Source organism: Ochlerotatus camptorhynchus, unplaced genomic scaffold (assembly GCF_037179485.1).
Source record: "Ochlerotatus camptorhynchus isolate MF236.1 unplaced genomic scaffold, CSIRO-AGI_Acam_v1.1 ptg000260l, whole genome shotgun sequence".
Classification (NCBI taxonomy): Eukaryota; Metazoa; Arthropoda; class Insecta; order Diptera; family Culicidae; genus Ochlerotatus; species Ochlerotatus camptorhynchus.
The window spans coordinates 230,369-257,664 of NW_027040750.1; the positions used below are offsets into that span (position 1 = coordinate 230,369).

General features: G+C 39.0%; 1 protein-coding gene across 1 annotated transcript in view; it reads right to left on the reverse strand.

Moving 5' to 3' along the window:
* Nucleotides 1–27,296, reverse strand: part of St4 (Sulfotransferase 4) — a 156,918-nt gene that overhangs the window by 105,211 nt on the left and 24,411 nt on the right. Inside the window, exons 2-3 of the mRNA XM_065226759.1 lie at nucleotides 11,547–11,659; nucleotides 11,359–11,480 (exon numbers count right to left, since the gene is read on the reverse strand). Of these exons, the coding sequence (XP_065082831.1) occupies nucleotides 11,359–11,480; nucleotides 11,547–11,659 (235 nt within the window). The remainder of the gene's footprint in view (nucleotides 1–11,358; nucleotides 11,481–11,546; nucleotides 11,660–27,296) is intronic.

Genomic DNA, 27,296 nt, shown 5'->3' on the forward strand with positions numbered 1-27,296 from the left:
AACACTGGGTCGAGTAGAGCAGAATAAAATGTGGAAGGAAGAATGGATTAATAAAGTAGTCCTCGATTCGTGAACATGTGTTTCATTGTGTATCCGAATATAACACTACATTTTGGCGACAAGGATGTTGGAAAAAGTGTCGAAATCGAATGGAATTAAGTATTCGTGGTTATCTTCGCGAAAATCCGGTTGAATGGGAGTAGCCCGGTAAGCGAAAAAGTGGAAAATTAAGAAAAATCGCGGTGGCGTCGTGAGTGCTTTGTTCGTGGTAGAGGCGAAAGTAATGGTGGATCTCACGCACACATATAAATAGTGCTGGTAGTGAGCGAAATGAATCAAAATATTGCACATTTTGTGATCGGGGAAGTGTCGTCGGTAGGAAGAAGATGGAAGGCATGGAAGCGCTCGTTCGAACTTTATTTGGAGTGCAATCCTACGGCAACTGCAGCAAAGAAAAAAGCTCTACTTTTGCACCTGGCGGGTCTCGAGGTCCAAGAAGTGTACTATGATGACCCAAATCACGGCATTGCGCCTCCAGAGGGAAGTGATGTTTATAAACAAGCCGTTGCGCTGTTGGACCATCATTTCGAACCGATTGCTTGTATTCCGTACGAGAGGGCAATGTTCAGGAAAATGGCCCAAAAGAATAGTGAAAGTGTTACTGCATTCGCGAGGCGATTGAGACATCAAGCAAATTTGTGCGATTATGGTGACGCGTTGGATATGCGAATTACCGAACAAATTTTTGATGGAAGTTCCTCTAGTGGACTACGAGAAGCAATCTTGAAAAAGCGACTTGTCGATTTAGATAAAATTATCGAAGAAGGAAGAGTGCTTGAAACGATTGACTCAAACCAACAAGAGGCAGTTGGAGAAGACTCTGTAAGTGTGAACAAAGTGAGAAGTGCTACTAATCGTTGTTTTCGTTGCGGGTCTACGGGACATTACGCGAATGACAAAAGGTGTCCAGCCCGAAAGAAGACATGTGATAAGTGCGGGCTGATAGGCCATTTCAAGAAGTTGTGTAAAACGAAGAAGCCGGTAGAACAGAAGAAGAAAAAAGTACGTCAAGTGGAAGATTCTGAGGAAGAGGGGGCACAATCGGTTGGTGAAGAAGAAGGAAGCAAAAGTGAAAGCGAAGAAAGCGATATTTACCACATATTTTCGACCACGGCGTGCGAGAAGAAAAAGTGTGGCTCTAAATGCAACGACAAATATAACACGAAAGTGAAGTGCTTAGTCGGTGGTGTTCCACTGCAGTGGACGATAGATTCTGGGGCAGCGGTGAACTTGATTGCCGAAGATACCTGGAAACTGTTGAAGTAGAACGGATGTAAAGTGAGCTTTGAGACTAACTAAACGCGGAAGAAATTAGTAGCGTACGGAAATCACAAACTACAAGTAAAGGGTATGTTCAAAGCCGATATAAGCCACGGATCGTTGACGGTGCACAGTGAGATTTTCGTGATCAAGGGGCAAGGCACTAGCCTGCTGGGAAAGACATCATCGGTGGATCTTGGTGTGCTGAAAATTAATTGTGAAGTGTTGCAAGTTATGGAAGACAAAGTTGCGAATATTGGAAAGGCAAAGGATTTGTTAGTGACAATCAACATTGACCGGAATGTCTACCCGGTACAACAGCCGTGTCGACGACTACCAATACCGTTGCAGAAGACTGTTGACGGGGAAATCCAAAAGCTCCTCGAACAAGGCATCATTGAACCAGCTACAGGTAAGATCACTTGGGCTTCTCCTTTGGTTGTCACACCCAAAGACGGAGGGCGTCGGGTGCGTTTATGCGTGGATATGCGCAAGGCAAATACAGCGATCATTCCACAACGACACCCCTTGCCTACTTTCGAGGAATTGATGCCATATTTGAACGGATGTAAATATTTCTCCAAGATCGATTTGAACCAAGCTTTTCACCAGCTGGAACTCACCCATGAGTCGCGAGAAATCACAACATTCGTCACCTCTAAGGGGTACTTTCGTTTCAAAAGATTAATGTTTGGAATGAATTGCGCGGCTGAGATTTTCCAGCGAGAGCTTGAAAAGATCCTTATGGGCTTGGAAGGAGTTGTGCATTTCATCGACGACATTTTAGTTTCTGGGCGTACGAAAACTGAGCATGACCGAAGAGTAGCTGCGGTAAGAAAGCGACTAAGAGATCATGGATTAACCGTGAACGAAGGAAAGTGTCAGTGGGGACAAAAGAGAGTGACGTTTCTAGGACACAAGCTTTCTGAGGATGGTATCTTGCCAACGGAGCAGAAAATTAGTGCAGTAAAATCGTTCAGGCGTCCAGAAACAGCAGAAGAGGTGCGTAGCTTTTTAGGGCTCGCTAACTATGTGGGAAAATTCATCCCTCATCTATCCACTATCAGTGCACCACTGCGTGCAATAATACGAAAAGGAGTTCACTTCCAATGGACTAAGGAAGCAAACAAATCATTCGTCGAGATTAAGGATGCTCTGTCCAACCCGCGGCATCTTGGATTCTACAATGCGGACAGCGATACCACATTAGTTGTTGATGCAAGTGCGACAGGTCTTGGGGCGGTGTTACTGCAAAGCGACAATGACAAACGACGAGTGATCAGTTATGCTAGTAAGAGTTTGTCAAGAACGGAGCAGAAGTATTCGGTGCTAGACAAAGAAGCGATGGCGATCTACTGGGGAATCGGACGTTTCGAAATGTACTTGAGAGGAAAATATTTCACCGTGATCACCGATCATAAGCCGCTGGTGAGAATATTCGCCACCGATTCAGCTCCTAATGCACGACAGCAAAGATGGGTTCTGCAACTACAGGGATATAGTTTTAAGTTGATGTATGCTGCTGGGATTAGCTCAAGACGATGGCTGTCGTAGTAATGACCGTGACTGTGAAAGTGATCTATGTGCCACGATCGAAAGTGCCTTACCATCCACGATGTCAATGACAGAAGTTATCCAACACTCAGAAAATGATGCCGAGTTCCGGAAAGTTCGCGATGCAATCAACGCTGGAAAATGGAGTTGTGAACTAAAGCAGTACTTGCCGTTCCAAAATGAGCTGTGCTGTGTGAATCAAGTTATTTTGCGACTAAACAAAATAGTAGTTCCTGAGAGTCTCCGTGGAAGGATTTTGGATCTTGCTCATAGTGGTCACCCAGGCAGCAATAAAATGAAGCGGCGACTGCGAGCATCCGTATGGTGGCCGGGAATAGACAAGGATGTGGAGCAGAGATGTAAGAAGTGTATCGAATGCCTAGCCGTTGGAACGGGTTCTAATCCGGAACCACTGCAGATTCGAGCAATGCCTTCGAAGCCATGGAGCCACCTGAGTGCAGATTTTCTTGGACCACTTCCGAGTGGAAGATTCCTATTCGTACTGGTAGATTACTACAGCCGATATTGTGTGGTGGAAATAATGTCCACTACGACTTCCGCAGCCGTTATACAGCGTTTGGAGCGTATATTCACTCGACTCGGACTACCCGATGTACTGACTACGGACAACGCAGCCAATTTCTGCAGTCAGGAGTTTAAGGATTTTTGCGTCGATAACGGGATCAAGCTTGCCCACACTACACCGTACTGGCCGGCTGCAAATGGTGAAGTAGAGCGGCAGAACCGCTCGATTTTGAAGGTTTTGAAAATCGGACAGATGAAAGGAGAAACGCTGGAGCGATGTCTGCAAGAATACCTATATATGTACACGGTCACACCTCATTCCGTGACCGGTGTATCACCAGCGGAGTTGATGTTTGGGAGAAGGTTCAGAGATAAATTCCCACAAATAAGTGAAGACCCGATATTAGAAGACGAGATTAAAGATCGGGACCTGATGCATAAGTATCAAGCCAAATTGTATCGTGACAAAAGAGTGAATGCACAAGAATCGAATATCGGAATTGGAGACCAGGTGTTAATGAAGCAGCAACACAGAATGAACAAGCTTGCTCCAAACTTTCATCCTGAACCAGCTGTGGTAATCGACAGAAATGGAAGCAACGTAATAGTCCAAACAGAAAAAGGTGAGATTTATCGGCGAAATTCTTCACACCTCAAAAGGATTCCGCAAGACTCGATCGACCAGAGTGGTTCGGTCAAGGGTTCGGTGGATATACAGCAAGGATCCAGCTCGTCAAATTCCAGCAAGTATGGCCGAGTATCATCAGCAACCACATGCACCTCTATACGAAAGAACCATTTACCAGAATCTGCTGAAGCAGGCGAGGAGGATACGGAGAACATTCTAACTCGTTCAACAGAGCTGACGGGTAGTACAGTCCGACCCAGACGTCAATCAAAGGTTCCGGTAAAGTATAAAGATTATGAGATGTAATTTAATAATTGATTGGAGGGCTTTACATTTTGTTTGAGAATGGGAGAAGATGTTATGTTGTATCTGGGAACACTGGGTCGAGTAGAGCAGAATAAAATGTGGAAGGAAGAATGGATTAATAAAGTAGTCCTCGATTCGTGAACATGTGTTTCATTGTGTATCCGAATATAACACTACAATATGTACGATTCTAGTCAGCGTGTATAAAAATGATAAGCAACAATACCATAAATTGTCCTTAGGATACCATATATTGTATTATGCAAAACAACTATATGGGATAAAGGCGGTTAAGTATAATTACCATTCAATAAGGTTGATATTTCAGAACAAAATTTCAGGTGTAATACAAGACATATAGCTCTTGTATAATCAATTTTAAAATCATAAAACTATATGTCATAACATTCTGGAATATTTGGATTATTAAATTTGGTTTTAAAAAGGAAAGTAAACGTTATACTGTGTTAATAGTTCATTTAGGTAATTTAACATTATGGTGTATTTTCGTGTTATATTCAAACGATTAAATTCGATAAGCACTTACTATATTCCATATAGTTCGTATTTATTCCTTTTTCTTGGATCAGGGATTATGACTGACCTTAATCTTACAACTACTGACAGCATGATACCATTATTTAAGTGAACTGCTAGTATAGTGGTACCATGTTGACAGTAAATGTGAGATCGAATTCAGCCTTAGGCTAACGATTCAGTTTTGTGTAAAAACTAATTTATTCTTAAGAAAAATCCACCTTCAATAAAACAAAACAAAAGTAAAAAAACTACCGCTTTACATTAAACGTAACAACCAATAGCAATTCATTTTCATATAACATATCAAATGGCACTATTGTGCACAGAACACGATGTATAAAACATAACATAACATAAGTATACTCGGTCCGTGCCGATCTTAACGGACCATCGCTAGTGGTTTCACACCGGTATTACCGGGTCACGGCCGCAACTGCGTAATCCACCACATCATGCCACTCGTCAATCAGCTGCAAGCACTTTCAGTACTATTTACTCAACTTGAAACGGCCACCACAAAAAAAACGAGTAAGGTCCCAAGAAGTCGCCGAACAGCGCCAAACGGGTGCCGAATATCTCACGGTTGCCATCCAGCAGCAGTAGCTGCCACCGATGAGGTCTTCCGGTAAAGAAATTCACAGTAACTGCAAAGGATCAATTTTGCGTAAGAAAAATGTAAGCTTATGATAGAATAGCTTTTTACCTTGTACATTTATTCACCAGCCTTGGTTGATCTTCCCGGGAGTCACTTCATACTGAAGACAACATAATTTATTGAAGACAACAATTTGTACATAATTGAATTAAGTAAAACACTTTTGTTTTACACTCTAGATTTTCAAATCAACATGGCGTGAAGCAACTGGAGCAAAACTAAAATAGGGTAAACTTGTTCACTAATACAAGTACATAAATTATTCCACTTATCATTTTATCATCATATTAGGATTCAGTAGATCCCAGTGTGCGTGTAATTTCGATCTATTGTGATTAATGGAGGATGATTAATGATAGTATTTGGATTAAACAAGCATGGATTGAAGTTCCATCAGTTGGTGGATGGAATCTAATTCATGAGCACCGGTGATTTGGAATGCGTTTCGTGTATCTAATCGAAGCACTCACGTGAATCGTTCCCATGCAGCGAGAGCTGGGCCGAAGATAAGTAGGAGTTGGTGCACACAGATTTGTGCGGACTTTTTGAGGTTTCCTCGATATGTTGCAGCAGATATTTTATGAGTTTTATTGGCAATTTACACGCTGGAGACGAAACACTAAGCATTTGAAGCATATGACGAGATGACATATGCACAATTGCACAAGTATCAGTGCAGAACTTTGGGTAAATTGTAAGTGTTAGTGGAAGAAACCTTTGAATTTACCCAAAGTTCTGCACTAATATTTGTGCAATCCACAAACGTCAGAGAAGTCTATGGTGGAGCGCCTGACAGGCGGAAGCTGAAAATCCTACGCAGCGACAACGGCCATGAGTATGTCAATTTAAGATTCAAGGCAAGTATGATTCAAAACAGGGTGCGACATCTAAAAACGTGCCCATACACTCTTGAACAAAATGGGGTCGCCGAGCTGCTGAACGATGCGCCGATCTATTTGCTTTTTGCTGAAGAAATTCTACTACTACACAGAAAAAAAGTTGTTGAAAATTACATCCAAACTGCTGCAACCAGGTCAATCCATCGGATGCATCTGCCACAAGAGCAGCGTTAGCTTCGTCGTTCTCGGGTACTGCTCTCTCGGTTTCAAACATCTCCTCCCCAACTTGTATGGTCCCCTCCGCCACATACAAGTCCTTGAAGTATCAGAGCATGTGCTGCTCGATGTATAGGGAGCCTTGAATTTGCTCTCCTCGCTCGTTCTGCAGCTCTGTGATGATTGTTTTTTTACGTCGTCTATCACCCAACTGGAAGGTGGATATGCTCTCTCCAGCTACGAATGTTTCATTGATCCGAATGAAATTTTGTGCGAAGCGTCGCTGCAGCAGGAGCATTTTCGCTTTCACGCGGTTGATAGTCGTCAACATGTCTGAATTTTGGTAGTAGCCATCATACGCGAGCCTTAATTGCGCGTTGGTATTCAGCGTTAAAGATGCTGAATGCTTCGCTTGACTTCCAGCGGAAAAACGATTTAATTTTTGGCTTTGCGTATGAGATCCACCATGACATCCAGTTGGGGAAATTCCTCCGTTGGCGGGTCATAAACTGCCACCGGACTTGGAAATCGTCGATGTTTTCGGCAGTTAAAAGATGAGAACGGAGGGACCAGAATCCACGTCCTTGTTCACGACCAAGGTGGGGAAGGCAAATTCGCGCTGTAAGAGCTTTGTGGTTTGTGAACGAACATACGTGTGTGGCAGCACTTCGCAGATGCTCGCAAAGCCCATAGCTTACATACATGCGATCGAGCCTGGATGCTGCATTGTGCATAACGTATGTGGGTGCGGGGATATAACTTCAGCCACAGCAGCTGCAGCTGCCGTACGGTCGCCTCGAGCTCGTCGGGCTCGTGGAGCCGCTCGGGCGATTTTTTTTGTCTTTATAAAAGAGATTTTTAGCCTTAGGCTAGTTCATTTCTATGCTCGGGCGAAGCACGCAATTAAAATCGCCAGCGAGGTCGACGTGTTGCGTGTTGTGCCGAAGGTAATATGCGATCGTGTCGTTGAAAAATCTCTCTCTTTCCGCAACGGGGTGGTTTTAGAGTAACTCTATGGTTAAAACTTGTTTATAATCCCTGCTAAACTTTAACTGAAATAGTTATGGAACCTTACAAATAATGGTTTGTTAAGAACCATTACCATTCAAAATAGATGTTTTCTCCACACATTTTCGGAAAGAAAACTATATTAGAACTTTTTTACTTATGGTTCAATAATTTAATGGTAATGGTTATGGTAGTCAGTAAGGTCCTTCATGGTTTTGTATTGTTGGTCAACTTTACGTGGAATATATCTTGAATTGGTAATCATACATTTACAGGCAACCTATTCGCGATATATTCCACGTAAAGTTGATAGATGTTACAAAACCATCCATGCACCTTACTGACTACCATTACCATTAAAATTCTGAAACCATAAGTAAAAAGGAACTATTTTGAATGGTAATGGTTATTAACAACTCATTATTTGTAAGGTTCATTTAAAAAAAACATAATACATAAGGTTAAAACTTTATCTCACAAACGTTCATGTAGAGTTCCATAAAAAAATTAGTTAAAGTTTAGCAGGTATCATAAACAATTTTAACCATTTCTGGTAAGGTCAAGCAATGATTCGCATTTATGGGGGCGTTTCTTTGAGACCTCCTGGTCTTAGAGTTACCTCTATTGGCAAATCAAAGTTGGCACTCGTGGAGAATAGATGAACTATGAAAGTGATGATGGTTTCAAAATTTTACACGGTGAGGTATACGAGTTCAATCTTAAAATGCCGTTATTTTGCAAATTGAGCATTTTATTTAAATTTGGTTGATGCTACGTTAGTAGAAAACTTAAGGACTACTCAGTAGATATATAATATAGAAAAATTAATTTCTTTTCAGATTTTTAGGTGTATGCATAGATTTCAGCTTTTCTACAACTGTAGCAACAACTAGATTTAAATTCAACGTTCCATTTTCAAAATAAAAGCATTTTAAGATTGCACTCGTATACCTCTCCGTGGAAAATTTTGAAACAATCATCACTCTCATAGTTCTTCTATTCTCCACGAGTGCCAACTTTGATTTGCCAATAGACGAGTGCACGGATGGATTTTAGTTCACTCGCTCGACAAAAAGTGACACAACAGCGGGGCCCTGTTTACTAAAAATTAACACATGAATAATACTTGCGTAATATTTGAAACGGGCCAATCAACTTTTGTACACAAAATTTGTTAAGCCCTTTTCGCGCGAACCGAATACGCCCACGCAAATTAACAACACCATCGGGTAGGAGAAATTCTCCCCTTCCCGATAGCACAAACGAAGTGACAGACGACTAACTGGCGAAGAAATCCATTTAAATAATGTGGTTCACTGTAATAGAATTTTCTTGGAAGCTTGTGCCATCATCCACCAGATGGGTTAGTTTTTTTGTTTTGATTTGAACAAAGTTGATTTTGTGTACAGTGGTTCTTTGACAGTGTGCAAAGAGTGCGTATCATTTTGTCATTTTTTTATGCATTTCATTTTGAGTAGAGTGAAAGAGATAGAACCAAAACATTCTAGTACATTTGGTGAAAATGCTAGTTCAATCTAGTAGTAGCACAAACGAAGTGACAGACGGAGCGAAAACTTTGGTGACTAACCTGCTATTGCATTTTTTCAGTGTACCACATGGCAACACCACTACTACTGGATTGTACCACATGGCAACACTACCATAGAGGTAACTCTAAGACCACTGGGTCCCGAAGAAAATCATTATTATTTTTGGCTCACTCAGTACCAGAACAACGGTCCCAAGCAGTCCCAAGCTATTTCACTCACCCCTGCATGTTCTGCATGAATCCACACACCCCTGATGTTATCTGTCAAACTTTCAAAGCGAATCAAAACAAACATAGTGTAGTAATAGAGTTTCAACTAGAATAGGGTACGTTAATCGTTTGCTTGGGACCAATAGGCTACTAAAGTGGTGAGTCAATTTAAAATCGTTAGTTTCGTATTGATTGTTGACACTACTACTAGATTGAACTAGCATTTTCACCAAATGTACTAGAATGTTTTGGTTCTATCTCTTTCACTCTACTCAAAACCGAAATGCATAAAAAAATGACAAAATGATACGCACTCTTTGCACACTGTCAAAGAATCATTGTACACGAAATCAACTTTGTTCAAATCAAAACAAAAAAACTAACCCATCTGGTGGATAATGGCACAAGCTTCCAAGAAAATTCTGCTACAGTGAACCACATTATTTAAATGGATTTTTTCGCCAGTTAGTCGTCTGTCACTTCGTTTGTGGTAGTAGCATAGAGGTAACTCTAAGACTAGAAGGTCCCAAAATAACGTGCTCAACTTTTTGGCTCAGCTCTGGTACTCTCTTCGGTCCCAAGCTAATGATTCACCCCTCGAAACATAGGAAAAACCAATAACCCCTCATTTTATCTGTCAAACTTTCATAGCGAATCAAAACAAACATTGCGTAGTACTATAATTTCGACTAGAATAGGGTACGTTAATCGTTTGCTTGGGACCAATAGGCTAGTCAAGTAGTGAGCCAATTTAAAATCGTTAGTTTCGTATTGATTGTTGGTAGTAGTGTTGCCATGTGGTACAATCCAGTAGTAGTGGTGTTGCCATGTGGTACACTGAAAAAATGCAATAGCAGGTTAGTCACCAAAGTTTTCGAGCCGCTCCGTCTGTCACTTCGTTTGTGCCGATAGTGCTCTTGGTTTACGTAAGCATACTTCGGTTCTCGTCAAAAGGACCTTGCAAGTTGCTTAGAAAAATTGATAATCCATTTTCAAATGTTATGCGAGCATTATTCATGTGTTCATTTTTAGTAAACAGGGCCCCGCTGTTGTGTCACTTTTTGTCGAGTGAGTGAACTCAAATCCATCCGTGCACTCGTCTATAGGATGCTGCACGCTGACGTCACGAATGAACGCGATGAACCCGCATTCATCAGTTTGACATCCAGTGGTGGTTTGTTTACCTATGCTTTTTAGGCTATTCAAGTGGATTTTAGGTTTTAAATATAAAAAAAACTAAAACATATGATATCCGACTATGTTCCTTTGAAAAATATTCCACTCCAAAAAATCTAAAAAAGAAAAATTTAAAATTTTTTTAAATTTTTTCTATGTCTATGTAAACAAACCACTGCCAGATGTAAAAAATGTGAGGTTAAACCGACGGTGCAGCTCTCTATAGACCTTTTTGACGTTTAATCGTCTTTCTCTATCTAGCACACATAAATGAATGGACGGTTTGTTTTCCCACTAATCTATTTCCCTCTTGCTCGTACTCGTTCGATTTAAATAGTGCAGTAGTGTGCGCCGATTAAACGCTCTATGGGCACCAGCAGAAGTGTAAACACCCCATAACTAAGAGACCCGCAATCACATACACAAAACGCCTCAATTCTGAGAGATGCTGCTTAACGACCATAACAAATTGGCGTTGACGGCGACTCTGTAGCTCTTTACTCTTATGAGAAAATCCATAAGCAAACGTCAGACTGTGCGTGAAACATGGCGGACTTTGTACTATCCTTTCACTCCACCGAAAATTCCCATAGGAAACTGTCTATATTTGCTGGAAGAGCAAATTTTTCGACGGTGCCGTCAACGCCAATAGAATTGAATATGTAAATGTCTTCTCTTCTTTCATTCTCACGTTGTTTCATGCAACAGACTGCACTGCAGTGAGGGTGACGTAAAACGTATAGCTCACAGTTTCATTTAAAATTAAGGAATTAAAATATATATGAAGTCGTCACATTACTGCATTCACATCCAATATTAAATTACAACATACTCAAAGAAAGGAAACCGCTTAGTTAATTTCTCACGGCGTGCGGCTTGGAAATCCAGATTATTGCATATTAACCAAACCATTTCCTGCGTCCACGTTGTCCCGGAACGTGGATACGTTGCAACCTGTTGAACAAAGGTAAACATTATACATGTTTGTGAACATTTAGCATCCTAGCTCAATATTTTTACCCAAACATCGTCAGGCCTCGCTGGAAAATTGTAGAAATGCTTTGCTGAATCTTGATATTTACTAGGAAATAACCATTTATCGTCACCAACCTGCACGAATCCAGTTTTTTCACCTGAAATGTATCGTAAAGTTCATTGATTTGGGTGTATATTTTTTATTAATAAAGAATCACGATAGCATGACCAACCCTTTTGGCATAATAGTCAAACATCGTTTGTATCAAAAAAAAAAAGAAATTTAACCACTGAATTATATCTAATTAAATTTACTTAAAAATCGATTATTACCTACAATATCTATCATTTTTGAAGGCATCTAAAAAATGAATACTGGCCAATAAAGGATGTAATCTAAAAAAACACAGGTTACTCATAAACACTGGCCTGATTTTTTTCTCACGGCAATAACATGTTTTAAGCATAAACGAAGTGACAGACGTCTAACTGGCGAAGAAATCAATTAAAATAATGTGGTTCGCTGTAATAGAATTTTCTTAGAAGCTTTAGCCATCAGCCACCAGATGGGCTAGTATTTTTGTTTTGATTTGAACATAGTTGATTTTGTGTGCAATGATCTTTGACAGTGTTACATTTTGTCATTTTTGATGCATTTCAGTTTTAAGTAGAGTGAAAAATCAAAGGGTTGTGTCCTATACACGACCGCAGTATGATGTAGAACCACGCAAAATTGATGTATGTCATGCATTTTTGACTGTTATACCACAAACGAAGTGACAGACGGAGCGGCTCGAAAACTTTGGTGACTAACCTGCTATTGCAATTTTTCAGTGTACCACATGGAAACACCACTACTACTGGATTGTACCACATGGCAACACTACTACCACAAACGAAGTGACAGACGGAGCGGCTCGAAAACTTTGGTGACTAACCTGCTATTGCAATTTTTCAGTGTACCACATGGCAACACCACTACTACTGGATTGTACCACATGGCAACACTACTATTGGATTGAACTAGCATTTTCATCAAATGTACTAGAATATTTTGGTTTTATCTCTTTCACTCTACTCAAAACTGAAATGCATAAAAAAATGACAAAATGATACGCACTCTTTGCACACTGTCAAAGAATCATTGTACACAAAATCAGCTTTGTTCAAATCAAAACAAAAAAACTAACCCATCTGGTGGATGATCGCACAAGCTTCCAAGAAAATTCTATTACAGTGAACCACATTATTTAAATGGATTTCTTCGCCAGTAAGTCGTCTGTCACTTCGTTTGTGCTACTACTAGATTGAACTAGCATTTTCACCAAATGTACTAGAATGTTTTGGTTCTATCTCTTTCACTCTACTCAAAACTGAAATGCATTAAAAAATGATAAAATGATACGCACTCTTTGCACACTGTCAAAGAATCATTGTACACAAAATCAACTTTGTTCAAATCAAAACAAAAAACTAACCCATCTGGTGGATGATGCCACAAGCTTCCAAGAAAATTCTGCTACAGTGAACCACATTATTTAAATGGATTTCTTCGCCAGTTAGTCGTCTGTCACTTCGTTTGTGGTTCTAGCATTTTCACCAAATCTTGATAGAGCTGGCGTAACAGCTTTTGTAAACAATTCCTTCTATCGATGATTTCTAGGAACTCAAGGCACGCCCACGCAGACCAACATAACCATCGGATAGGGGATGTCTTTTCCTACCTTATGAGAATTTTGGTTTGCGTGGGCGAGTATTGGATTTCTAGAAATCATCGATAGAAGTCATTGTTTACAAAAGCTGTTAGGCCCTAAGTCCAGCTCTATCTAGAAATGTACTAGAATGTTTTGGTTCTATCTTTTGACGTAGAACTACGTCTTTGTCGACTATACTGGGGTGCAAATCAATAAATATGTGTGATGAAATAGTGTTAGGTTTTGAACGCTTGTAACTTTGTCATTTATAGATGAAAATAAAATCCAAATACGCCAAATTGCAATAGCAGGTTAGTCACCAAAGTTTTCGAGCCGCTCCGTCTGTCAGGGAACGTTGATTACGTATTCCGGCCATGCTTTTGGACATTTATTGATATCATGTTGCCCGGCATTCTTTGTTGCTTAGCAAACATGTTACTGTTATCCTTCCAGCGACCCTGGTGTGTCCCGATTGCTCGGAATGATTAAGCTCTGCAATACTTTTCAATATCTAACAAGTGGTTTATAAACCAGTTTTTCAGTACATATAGAATTTCTGGAATGTTTGCGTTGTCCTATTTTTCCGTAAATAAGTATTCCTTCTTTCAACAACATGTGTGGGCTTCGTGGTCCAGTGATTAGCAGCGTCACCCGTCGCTAACCAGGGTGTCCATTCAAATCCCATTTTTTAATTCCCGGTATTTTCCCGGTTATTTAAAAAAAAATCTGCCTTAAACAAAAAAAGGCGTTCAAAATTAACCCTTTAAAGATAATGATTTAATTTTGTCAGCAGAATTGCTTTACAATACGTCTACTTTGCGGGGCTGGTAGTGGGTATTTTATGTAATAGTAGTGGCTGTAGTGTCTAACATAACGAAAAAAGTGACCAAATAGTGAGATTTAAACAGATAAAAATGACCAATAGTGACATTTATTGATCGGAAAGAAATAAAAGATGTGGTTCCGATCTGTCGTTGAATGCGACCCACTTTGAGAAATATTATAAACTCACAAACCAGCATTTTTCAATAGGTTAATTTCTAACCTCCATTTCCTCGCTCAGTACTCATTTCTGTCTCTATTTTTGGGAAACCAACCATTTAAGTTGAATTTAGATTCCGAACGCGAATTGGTTATGAATGAATTTCGGGATGTGAACAATTGAACATAGTCATTAATTAGGAAATCTTGAAATTGAGAAAAATTAAGGTGCAGAGAGAAAAGCTCAAAGTCTAGGACAAATTTGTCAATTTTAAGACACGCAATTTTAAAGATCTCGAATATAGAAACTTCTGTAAAACTTCGAACATAAACAAATGTTCATATCTCTGGAACCTAGATAACTGTTCTAGATCGTAGTCCAAGAAAAATTATCATTATTCTGGAACGAGACAAATTGTCTCACTTAGAAAGACAATATTACACGCGTTTATGTTTTAAAATATTGATCTTGAAAATAGTTGTAAGATTCTGGTCATGCTTTCCATGCACAGTTGTACACACCAACTGCTCATTTGTTAATAACTTTTCACTCAGTTGTTGAAATTAGTTTTTTTAAAGTAATTTATAGATTAGGATCATCGTTAACTATAGATATGCAAGGAGTAGGTAAAGCATAACATTTGAATCAACACCAATGATTTTTTACACTTAAAGTCCGAGATGTGCAGCGAGCATTTCTCAGTTGTGCAACGCAAAAACAAATACAGTGTATTACTAGAAATAAAATCTACTTTTTATACGTATCTATAAGAAGCTTAAACACAATTCTATCGACTGCTTCAAAAAGAACTATGTTTCGTCAACGTGCAAAGTTGTTAGCAAAAGAGCCAAAACTGCGTATGCCAAGCATGATTCTGGTAAACATTTTAGAGATATTGGACATTTTTGTTTAATGCTGGGACTTAGTAATTCGCGATCTCTATTACAAACAAATTAAGAAAACCTAGAATAATTTACAATATGTAAAAATGTAATTTCACAGTCCTAGAAAAATTTAAATGTTTCTAAAATATAGAAAAGATTTCATGATTTTGACATCGAATTTCTCTAAAATCTGAGCTTGGAAATTTGTTGATTCCGGACTTGTAAAAAATACAATTTGATGAACTAGGAAAACAACTTTTGAAAAAAGGTTCTACTACATAATTTTTCGATGTTTGGACAGATACTAAAGCTACCGGCCAGGTCTTCAGGTCTTTTAAAATCTCTTACGCTTCTAAAGTTTCTTAGACCATTTTTCAACATCTTAGACTTGAAAAACTTTCAAGATGGCGAAGCAAAAAAGCAAAGCTATTGGAAACATAGTATATTTTTTTCGTCACTTCAGAAAATTTGTGATATTTCGAAATCATAGACAAAGGAAAAAAAGACAAATTGTATAATCTATTTTTTTTAAGTTAATGGGCTTGAAACAAATACACTCTGGCCTTTCTATTCATGAACTTAAATACCTGTATTTCGGTTATTTCCGGTTGTTAACCTAGTTTTCCCGGATTCATTGAAATAGATAATTTTGATAAAATACCCCAAGTAAGATCACAAGCAATATCGCATGATAAAACCCAAATTCAATCAGAAAAATATCCAAAAATATCTAATGAAGAGTTATTTTCTAGAAATTTAGAAATTATCAAATTAGGTAATACAGAGATTAAACATTTGTTCAGGTTCCTTTCAAGAAATTCAACATTCAGAACAGCTGTTAAGATTTCATGCTTACAAAATAATTAAGATCCGAGTCTAGGAAAACTCTTCAAATTAGAAATTTGGAGTCATACGGCACGAGTTGAACCTCAGCTTGTTAACAGAGCTTGTGCTGCATAGGTGGAAAAGATTACTCAGTTGAAAACTTCATCTGCATGATGACTGCATAGTTTGATAACTGGTACTTGTCGATGAAGATGATCTCGTCCAATTAACCAATTCGACAGGGACATCCACTCCGATACAAACGTTAGCTCCACTACCCGCACCCGTTCCGGAAAATGTTTTACCTCTCCGGAACCGGTTCGAGTTGCCAAACGAAAACGCCGCACACAGCAGTAATTGGAAGTCGATCGATGTCGAAGTATTAGAAAAAAAAAGATGAATAAGAATAGGCTGAGCAGTCGAGGCAGCAAGAGATAAAAACGTGACATCAAATCCTATGTCCCGATCGATTCGTATACAGAAGTTTCACTGCGCCGCCTGGTTGGAAAGGATTCCCCGCGACATGAGGGAGCGCAACTACGCGAAGCATGCCAGCCTTACCTATCGGGTTGATATCGATCCAGTGATCGATCTGTACGACGAAACTACTGCCACGGCGATTGTAACCATGAAAGTGCACCGGCAAGTGACGATTTACTGCGACAAATGCAACGTACCTAAGAAATCGTCTCTCGGATTAGTATTCCACCGGTTGGTTTTGCATGATAAAGCACAACCAGTACTCGTACTGTCTGGTTCTGCAGAAGAAAAGAAGAAGCTGGAGCAGACAAAACTGATATCGCAACAGGCAGCTTGGGTGGATCCTTCCAGTTCCGCTACAGAGGAGCAAATCCATACACAACAACGATGTCTTCTCGATCGCGGATGACTCTGGCTTTAGTTAGAAGCACGGACTGAAGAATTCTGTAGCAACAATTGCAACAAGCGCGAGTCATTGACTGCTCAACATCGTTTACTTGTAAGCAAATGTTAACCCTATGTGTTCACCCCTAATCATTTTAGCCTATGGTCTTTCATTATACAAAAGAAGTGCAGACGACATAATGACATGCTTTCAATTTTCGTTAGAGAAAAAGAGATAACAGGTGGTACCACCTACTTTAAGCTAGTACATATGAGTAGATAGTGTTGCCATGAGGTACACTCGAAAATTTTAAATGTAAGTGCGTCAAATCAAATTTCGAGCCGCTCCGTCTGTCACTTCGTTTGTACTAGCACCATCTATCATCCACATTCCCAAGCAATTTTTTGCAACCGGAGCATCCCTCGTGCATGTAATTTTGTCACTAGTTGCTTTTCCCTTGCGTTCTGTCAACGCGTCAGCTGCGTTGAATAAAAACAAAACAGATGGAAGTCAGTGATGTCGGTTCTATGAATTTTTCAGAAGATCTATAGAATTGATTGAATTCTGCAGAAATACGGATCCGTAGGAAAAATTCTGAGAAGCTAAGACTTTTTTTTAGGGATTTGTTTTGTTTGCTTAGTGTGCTTTTTCTTTTGCTGGAACAAAGTTTTTAAACGAGGTAATGCATCACTTATTAGTGCCCTTTCTACCACCGCTCATCACTTGTACACAGAAGAAAAAGAATAATATGTATCAATCAATGATATTCATGGTGAAGTATTGAACATCAATAACTGATAAAAGTTGATAGAATATTACAGTCATCAACATGATTTGTTCTCGAATGCTGTGTACATCGTACAACGTAATGAATGACTAATGTGCAGCAGTTTTGATGTAATATTCAACAATTTTTTTTCTGTATTCGTCAGATGTGGTATGTGAGACACACACTGGATACCAGTGGGATGCCTTGACCACTTATCATTTTCAAGAGCTGAAATCTACTAGCTAGACGTGAAAAAGAACTGGCATCACTGATAAGTTCGGAATGTGGTGGCTTGCTCAATGCTTCAGTGGCGCTACCATGACAAATGCAAGCACATTCCCAACTAAAACATTATTTGCGATGAATGTGAGTGTTATGTCTGTTTGTCTGTGATTATACTAAGTCCGAATAACGGAGTGGAATTCGCTCAGTGTTTTCTAAAATGACAGAAAAAGAACATCTGGATTCCCTTCGGAGCTTCGTGCTGATGAAGAGCTTTGTCCCGGCGGATTTCTACTGCGCCTGTGATCTGCTGGGCAGCATCGAAATTGTAAGTATTTTTTTTAAATAATATTCATAAAAAATAAACTAATTAAAAAGGCTTCCTGAGACAATTTTTATTTTTATTTGAAAACAATAATATTTTCCATAAATAAAATAAAGAAGCGAAAAATACGTTCTCTCGAATAAACCGTATCTATGCATTGAAAGTATATTTCGATTTTATACTATGGCAGGCATAAACAATTTTTATACTAAGTTTGCATTCTCTCCCTTTATACTGACCTTTGCGTCGGTACGGAGAGTTGCGATTTAGCGTAACTTTTATACTATTTAGATTTCAATATTTTTTTAGTGTAGTCAGTAGTCAGAATTCTACACGGTTAGAAAAAAAAGTACACAAAATTTAATTATTTTCACTTGTCTCGGCACTATAGTGCAGGAACCCAAAAGTAGGTAAAGCGGGTCAAAGTAATTTTCATTTACTTGTGTGCAGTTCGCATGGAATTTTCCACTGGCTTTTTAACCAAAAGTAAGTTAGTTGTACCCAACAGTAGGTAAATATGATTATACTCAACGTTGGGTTCCCACACTTTACTACCCCTGTTGGGTGGTTTTGCTTCTTCGTTTTTGACAACATTAAGGAGAAAAGGAGACAAACTATCAAAAGTAGGTAAAAGTGAACTTACCGTTGGGTACTTTTTTCTTACCGTGTATAGTACTACATGTATTAGGTTTTGCACCGTGGGGATTAACCTCAATCTGATGACAGTTCAGTGGTACTGTTTACGTGGACTTAGTCGTTTTTTTCTTCGGAAGATTTTCTCGATAATTTTTCAGACTGCAGTGAGATGTAAACAGCATTTCTGCAATGTTCACGAGCAACATCCTTGCAACGCGCTGTTCCTCGACAATTTTCAAGTTAAAATTCAGAAATTTTAGAAATTTTTTTTCGAAAAAACGACTAAGTGCTTGTAAACAGTACCACTGAACTGTCAAAAAGGTTTAGTCGATTAACACTGAGTTCATTTATGACGTCACGCTGCAGTACTATAGTCGCTATATTCATAGTCTGGCGGATAGAATTTCGATCTATCAAAAAGCGGAACCAATTCAATATATTTTAGACCAACTATTGAAAAGGTACTATCAACTTTTATAAACAAAACGTTGATTATTCTTTGCTCGCCAATCGAACGCAAATTACCGGTATCATCGGATAGGGGAAACTTTCCTCAACCCAAAGATGGTGTTAGTTTGCGTAGGCGAGCCTTGAGTCACGAGAAAAGGGTTTCCGAAATTTTGTTCGCAATAGCTGATGTGCTCTTTTCTGTTGTTGGTCGTGATTTGCTCGATTGGTTCCGCTATTTGACAGCTCAATTGGTTCCCGAGATTCTATCCGCCAGACTATGAATATAGCGACTATATGCAGTACCTAATAGACCAAGAAGGGGAGGTGGCTGTCAAATACGAACAATCGTCGCCTACCTCGCATAACTGGTTAGAAAACGTAAACAAGCCATAAGAAACCAACAGCATTTGTTTACGTTTGGAACCAGTTTCATACCAGATGATCAGTAGGCTGATTTGACAGCACGTCCCCCAGGTATAGACGAGTGCACGGATGGATTTGAGTTCGCTCACTCGACTAAAAGTGACACAACAGCGGGGCCCTGTTTACTAAAAATGAACACATGAATAATGCTCGCGCAACATTTGAAAAGGGTCTATCAACTTTTGTAAAAAACTTGCTAGGTCCTTTTCACCATAACCGAAGTACGTCCACGCAAACCAAGAGCACTATCTGGAAGGGGGAGAATTTCCCCTATCCGATGGTGTTGTTAGTTTGCGTGGGCGTATTCGGTTCGCGCGAAGAGGACTTAACAAGTTTTATGTACAAAAGTTGATAGGCCCGTTTAAAATGTTACGTGAGTATTATTCATGTTAGTAAACAGGGCCCCACTGCTGTGTCACTTTTTGTCGAATGAGTGAACTCAAATCCATCCCTGCACTCGTCTATAGAGCTTTTTGACGTTTAATCGGCGCACACTACTGCACCATTTCAATCGAACGAGTGCGAGCAAGAGGGAAACAGATTAGTGGGAAAACAAACCGTTCATTCATCCATGTGTGCTAGATAGAGAAAGACGATTAAACGTCAAAAAGGTCTACACAGAAAAACAAAACTACCCACCGCTTGGGTTTTTTAAACTCAAATTTGAGTTATTTTACCTCTGCCCGTTTCATTTCCTCTCGCTATTGTTGTCAAAAGTAGAACGAAAGATTCGACTCAACCGTCTAGTTCCGTACGAGAAGCCAAAATTGAGTAATATGCGATATACCCAAATTTGAGTTAATTGAACTTAATTTTGATAGAAAAAATTGAAAATAACTTAGCGATGGGTAATTTTTTTTGCCGTCCTTAAATGCAAACTACTTTGAACCGGTTTACCCAAATTTGGCTTATCGTACGGAACATGGGAGATGAGTGAAAAGAACTTAATTTTGGGTTGTTTTGAATTTCTGTGTATAGGATGCTGCACGCTAACGTCACGAATGAACGCGATGAACCCGCATTCATCAGTTTGACATCCAGTGGTGGTTTGTTAACCTATTCTTTTTTAGCTGTTCAAGTGGATTTAGGTTTTAAATATAAAGAACTAAAACACATGATATCCGACTATGTTCCTTTGAAAAATATTCCACTCCAAAAAATCTAAAAAAAAAAACATTTAATATTTTTTTTTAATTTTTTCCTAAGTCCATGTAAACAAAACACTGCCAGATGTCAAAAAATGTGAGGTTAAACCGACGGTGCAAAACCTAATAGACGAGTGCACGGGTGAACTTTTGTTCATCTACTGAACAAAAATTGACACAACAGCGGGGCCCTGTTTACTAAAAATGAACACACGAATAATGCTCGCGTAACTTTTGAAAAGGGCCTATCATCTTTTGTTAACAACTTCCTAGGTCCTTTTCACTAGAACCGAAGTACGCGCACGCAAACCATGAGCACTATTGGGAAGGGGAGAATTTCCCCTACCCGATGGTGTTGTTAGTTTGCGTGGGCGTATTCGGTTCGCGCGAAGAGGACTTAACATGTTAAGTGTACAAAAGTTGATAGGCCCGTTTCAAATGTTATGCGAGTATTATTCATGCGTTCATTTTTAGTAAACAGGGCCCCACTGTTGTGTCACTTTTTGTCGAGTGAGTGAACTCAAATCCATCGGTGCACTCGTCTTTTGTGCACAATGTTTGTTTTGATTCGCAATGAAAGTTTGACAGATAAAATTAGGGGTTGGTGGATTTTCCTATGTTTCGAGGGGTGAATCGACTAGCTTGGGACCGAAGATAGTATCAGAGCTGAACAAAAAAGTTGAGCACGTTTCTTCGGGACCTACTAGTCTTAGAGTTACCTCTGTGCTACACGGACAGAAAACTGTTTGCATTGAACCAAACAAAACTTTAGTTGTATTTAAACAAACAATTCCGGTTGAAATTATATTGCATTTTGTTGTTTCAATAATACTTATTCATATAAATTCAAGATAGGATTCTTTTTGTTTTAATAAGTTACTTTTCAACTACAACTATTGTAAATATAACAATATTCTATTATTAAGCCAACAATAGTTCATTTTAATTTAGCATTAATTTGCTGTGTCCATTCCCCGGGCCATGAATGTTAAAATAACTACCAACCAATCCCTCGTTTTCACCCGGACAAAAATGTAAACAATAACAAAACTTGTGAATTTCGGGAAATAAGTGCAAAATTTCCGAAAATCTTGAAACTTGAGGTAAGTACCCGAAAAAAAAAAAATTATAATAAAACAACGAAATTACAATGTTTTTTACAGTTGAATTTCGAGTACATTAAAATGTATTGTTAAATTATTGTACGGCAGAAAAAATGGATTTCGATTTGTAACGATACAATACTCAAACAACGAAAATTAGTGTGATAAGGTCAAATTTGTTCGAGAAAAATAACTTTTTTATATTGTTAAGATGCTTGACAACCCCCCTTTTTTACTGTAAATTTCTCAAATACCATGATTTTCATTGTTGTGAACCATGAATTTCGTTGTGATTCTATGGTGATGGACAAAAATGTCCAATGTTTTGACAGTAAATAACATGGTTACAATGACAATGAAAACAGTTCGAGCTGCAGTTGCTAAATATATTCAATTTTTTTTTTCCTTAATTTTTTTTTCCGTCGATCTTGTTTTCCGTACTGAGTGGGTATTGCGAACACAGCCGGTTCTATTTTGCAAGTCAGCAGGAAAACAACTTGACAACTTTCCGAAGTCACAAATTGTTTTGCTAATGCACTGCTCACAAATTGCATATACATGCTGTCAAAAGTTCATCCTTTGCTCCATAAATAACGTGTACATGGTGTTGGGAGTGCACCTACCCACATGACTCTTATGTCGTTTTCGTTTTTGCGGTGTAGCTACACCGGTGCTACACTGCCGAAAACCGAAAAAAATTAGGGTGTAGCTATCGGTTGCACCTTTGTTTACAAACAAATGATGATGAACTGTCAATGACTCGCACTTATTGCTGCTTACACTACACCGGTGTAGTGTAGTAAAAACCGAGGGGGGCGACACATCTAAATCTCAATTCTAGATGCTCAAAAAATCTCACACTAGCGAATCAATCTTCGAAAAATCATCTTTCATTTCCCGCATCTACTTGCATCGTGCTTCATCTTTTTGCAGGAAATCTTCAAAATCGACATAAATCTTCCATCTATCTACTCAGCGTGCGTGCAGCTAGCCACAGCAAAACACAATCTTTTCTGCATCATAGATAGAGTCGTCCCCCTCGGTAAAAACGAAATCGACATTATAAAGTTTGTTTACATTCTTCCTTCAGCAGTTCGTTTGTTCTGGATCTTTTGTTCGTTGCATTATTTACATTCGTGTGTTTGAGCAAGTTTTTTTTAATGAAGAATATTGGTAAAAAATGCGCTGTTCTGTAAAGGGATATCCGAAAACCAGTAAGGACGATCGGATCAGTTTTTATCGTTTTCCAGCAAATAAATTTATACGCTTACATTGGTTGAATTTCTGCGAGAACGATAAATTAGTTTTGAACAAAAGTTCGCGGGTCTGTGCAGTAAGTTCAAAGGCTAAATTGTTGGAAATACAAGCATACTTATGATATTTTTATTTCCGCAGGACCATTTTGATAAAAGAACATCGTTCCAGTACAATCGGCAGGGGAACTTGGTGGAAAACAGTAATGCGATTCCGACAATCAAACCTCTGTTTGATGAAGAGGAATATGATTTCCACCAAACGGATACAATGACTCCTCTGCCGCTGTATTCATCACCAGCACTAATGGACCACAACTACGCAGACTTAATCAACAACGATCCTAACCCCTTCAACTACGATAACACCGGAGCATCCGAGTTTGAGAATCCGGAACTATCAGTTGGACAGATTAAACTCAAGCCATCAGGGGAGAATAAAGTCAAACCATCGAGAAAGTGCTGTGCCAAATATAGAAGGTAATTTTAATCTATTTAAATAACAACTCTGACAAATGTGAATCAAATCACATAAATTGTTGACGTTTTTTTTCCGCATGCTGTTATCTATGTGGCGGCTTTAAGCTCAAACATGGGAATTTAAATTTAATCAACTGAGCAAGCAGTTTGAAATTCCACAGCATCTCAGCAAAGTGTTTAACAACGACCAAATGCAGATCGTACTTGGGCAAGTAAAAAAGGTTAGAAAGTGGTCAGAGCCGACATTGGTCCACGAATAGAAATCTCCTTATACCTTTTGGCAAATTTCTATTGCTAATTATTCATAAAATGTATAAGTCAAGTAATAAGCAGACGCCTTGCAAAAAGTTAATGAATACCATGTGTCAAATGAAATGTATAAGCGGTCACACATACTTTTTATCTCTTTTTATGCATTCTTATAGGACCTATGTGGTTTGTCTTATGGAATATATAAGGCTGATGTTTTGGTAAAAATGTATAAGTGAACCCTAATAAAAAATAACCATAAACGAACGGTAACCCAAATGATTGAACAATTCCACAAATGGTTTGGATGATACCCCGAACACGTCGTTAAGCAAATTAACCATAAAATTTTTATTAGGGAAACACATGAATAAAATAATTGATTTTCGTTTCGTGTCCGTGGTTTGCAAACTCGATTCTCATGCGGAAAGGGATACGAGTTCCTCCGTAAATGTCACCAGCCGTATCCATCCACTCGCACGCTTCTCGAGCATATCCAGGGTATAACATTCGATACAGGTAAACGCTCTGGAAACTTTTTCAAGTTGTGCTATAACGATGCTATAACACGCTATAACTTTCATTTTTTTTTCCAATTAATTGATTCTAATCTACCGTTATATGCTTTCAGGTGTTCTCGACAATATGATTGCCTTATTAGAAGACAAGATATCTGTTTTGGGAGACGATGCGAAAGATTGTGGTTTTTTCTCGATGAGATGAGCATCGACGAAGCAAAGGAAGTATTTCCGACTAGTAAGCAATGGTATGGTAACGTTACGCTGCCACCATCGGACGCTCTGGCCACCAAAGGGTTGGTCTTCATGTTGGGCGGAATTTCAGAGCGATGGAAATAAATTGTGGCTTTTGAATTTACTGGGAATTCAATACCGGATGGTCAACTTAAACCGATTGTTATGGATATTATAGAGAAAGCTGAATGTCACAATCTTCGAGTTTATTTTGTTACAACTGACTGTGGTAGTTCGAATAGAACGATGTGGAATGAGTTTGGAATCCGAGCAGTGAAAACTACACTTCAAGATGATCTATCGATTGTGCATCCGTGTGATCCGAGTAGAAGGCTAGAGTTCATACCCGATCCAGTACACATTTTCAAAAACATGATACATGGTTGGATATCGAACAAACTGATCATTTTGCCTCCATGTATGTCAAGGAACGTGGTTTACAGTCAAATGTGGTCGATCGAATGCATCTCAAGATCCTGGTAGAAGATAATCTACAAAACGACGCTGCCTATAGATTGATGGGTCGACTAAAGGAAACAGATGTTGATTTTGATAATAAACCACTCGCTAATGTAGATAAAATGAAGGTATCTAATGCGACTAAGTACTGCAACTACCCCGTTGCAGCAGCATTGGAGGTTGTTGGACAGAAAACAAATCAGTCGACATTGAGAACCACGGGCGTGTTCTTGGCTGATGTGAGGAAATGGTACGGTATTATAAACTCTCGTGAGAATGGTCAAGTCTTGCAACGTTCTGAGCCATTTCGTCATAAGTCGTTCATCGATCATATTGAGATGATTGCGAGGCTTATGAGTGATATCAAAGTAGGCAAAAGTGGGCATTGGAAGCCTTGGCAAACTGCAGCAGTGATGGCAACAAAGGCAATTGTTCGGCTTCAACGAGGGGGACGACTCTATCTCAAGGGGGGGAGTTGGCTGTCAAATACGAACAATCTTCGCCTACCTCGCATAACTGGTTCCAAACGTAAACAAGCCATAAGAAACCTACAGCGTTTGTTTACGTTTGGAACCAGTTTCATACAAGATGATCAGTAGGCTGATTTGACAGCACGTCCCCCCCCCCCAGCTCTATCTACGATGCGGAAACGATTTTGTTTTAGCGTGGTTAGCTGCGCGCACGCTGAGTAGATAGAAAGAAGATTTATGACGATTCTGAAGATTTCCTGCAAAAAGATGCTGCACGATGCAAGTAGATGCGAGAAATGAAAGAAGATTTTTAGTAGATTGGTTTGCTAGTGTGAGATTTTTCGAGTATCCATAATTGAGATTTAGATGTGACGCCCCCCTCGGGCTTCAATCATATTTTTTTGACAAAATTAATTATGATGTTTTGTACAAGTCACGATTTGTTCAGGACTGTCTGGAAAATGTGTTTTCAGTCATTCGATCGAAACAAAAACGACCAACAGCCCTTCAAATGAAACAGCATTTGCGTACTATTTCTCTTTCACAGTACATGCATGTTCCGAAGGGTAGTTCATATGATGTTGATGACAGAAATTACTTAATTTCATTCAACGATCTTCTAAAGGGCAGGCGTCGCAATCCAGGTAATGATTCTGAACACGATGATTTAGGCATAGACAACGTTGTACCGTTGTACCATCTTCATCCGGACAAACATTCGAAGTTTAACTCAATGCGTCTGAGGTGGTTAAATCCGGAAATTACCCTGGCTATGATTTCTCTTCAGTCGATTCAATTGCTTCTGGAAATGTTATTATTGCATCGCAATGCTCTGTTCCACCATTGTAGAAAGGTATTTCTAAATTCATTAACCAATAATAAAGCGTGTAATGAATGTCTTTCAATGTGCACAACCCGAAATCAGCCGCTATACCATTTTGCTACAAAAATCAACAGACAGTCTACATGATTATCCTTCAGAAAAAATCTTCAATTATTATGCGACGTTGGACTACTGTTATACACAGCTGAGAGAGGAAGGCATTGAAAATTCAGGAAAAGAGTTTTCAACATACCTGCATTCTGTTCCTTTCCCAGTAATGTTACCAAACTGCCACGAATTGAAGAAATTTCTTATAAAATCGATGATACAACACAGGTTGAACGCGGAAAAAGTAAGGAAAATGCAAAAAACTAAACATGATAGTCGAAGCATGTTTATTTAAGTGTGAATAATAAATATTATGTACTGTTAATATCAAAGCGTAAACAATGTTTTTTTTTACTCAACAAAGCCATCGGAGCAAAAAAAAATAAAGACTGTTTCGTTGAATTATTTGTAAGTATTTCTAACATTGACCACAATACTTTCTCTGCCGACCGAGATTGTTTAAGAAAAATAACACTTTTAGCAGCTCTCGATCGTTGGATTCTTTTTGACAGCACCAGTTGGATTCTTTTTGACAACCATTTCGTGTTACTCCGCATCACTCAGCTGAGTACCAATGCTGCTGACGCCAAGAAGGCAACTCCCACACCTGGACCACAAACGAAGTGACAGACGACTTACTGGCGAAGAAATCCATTAAAATAATGTGGTTCACTATAATAGAATTTTCTTGGAAGCTTGTGCCATCATCCACCAGATGGGTTAGTTTTTTTGATTTGAACAAAGTTGATTTTGTGTACAATGATTCTTTGACAGTGTGCAAAGAGTGCGTATCATTTTGTCATTTTTTTTATGCATTTCAGTTTTGAGTAGAGTGAAAGAGATAGAACCAAAACATTCTAGTACATTCGGTTAAAATG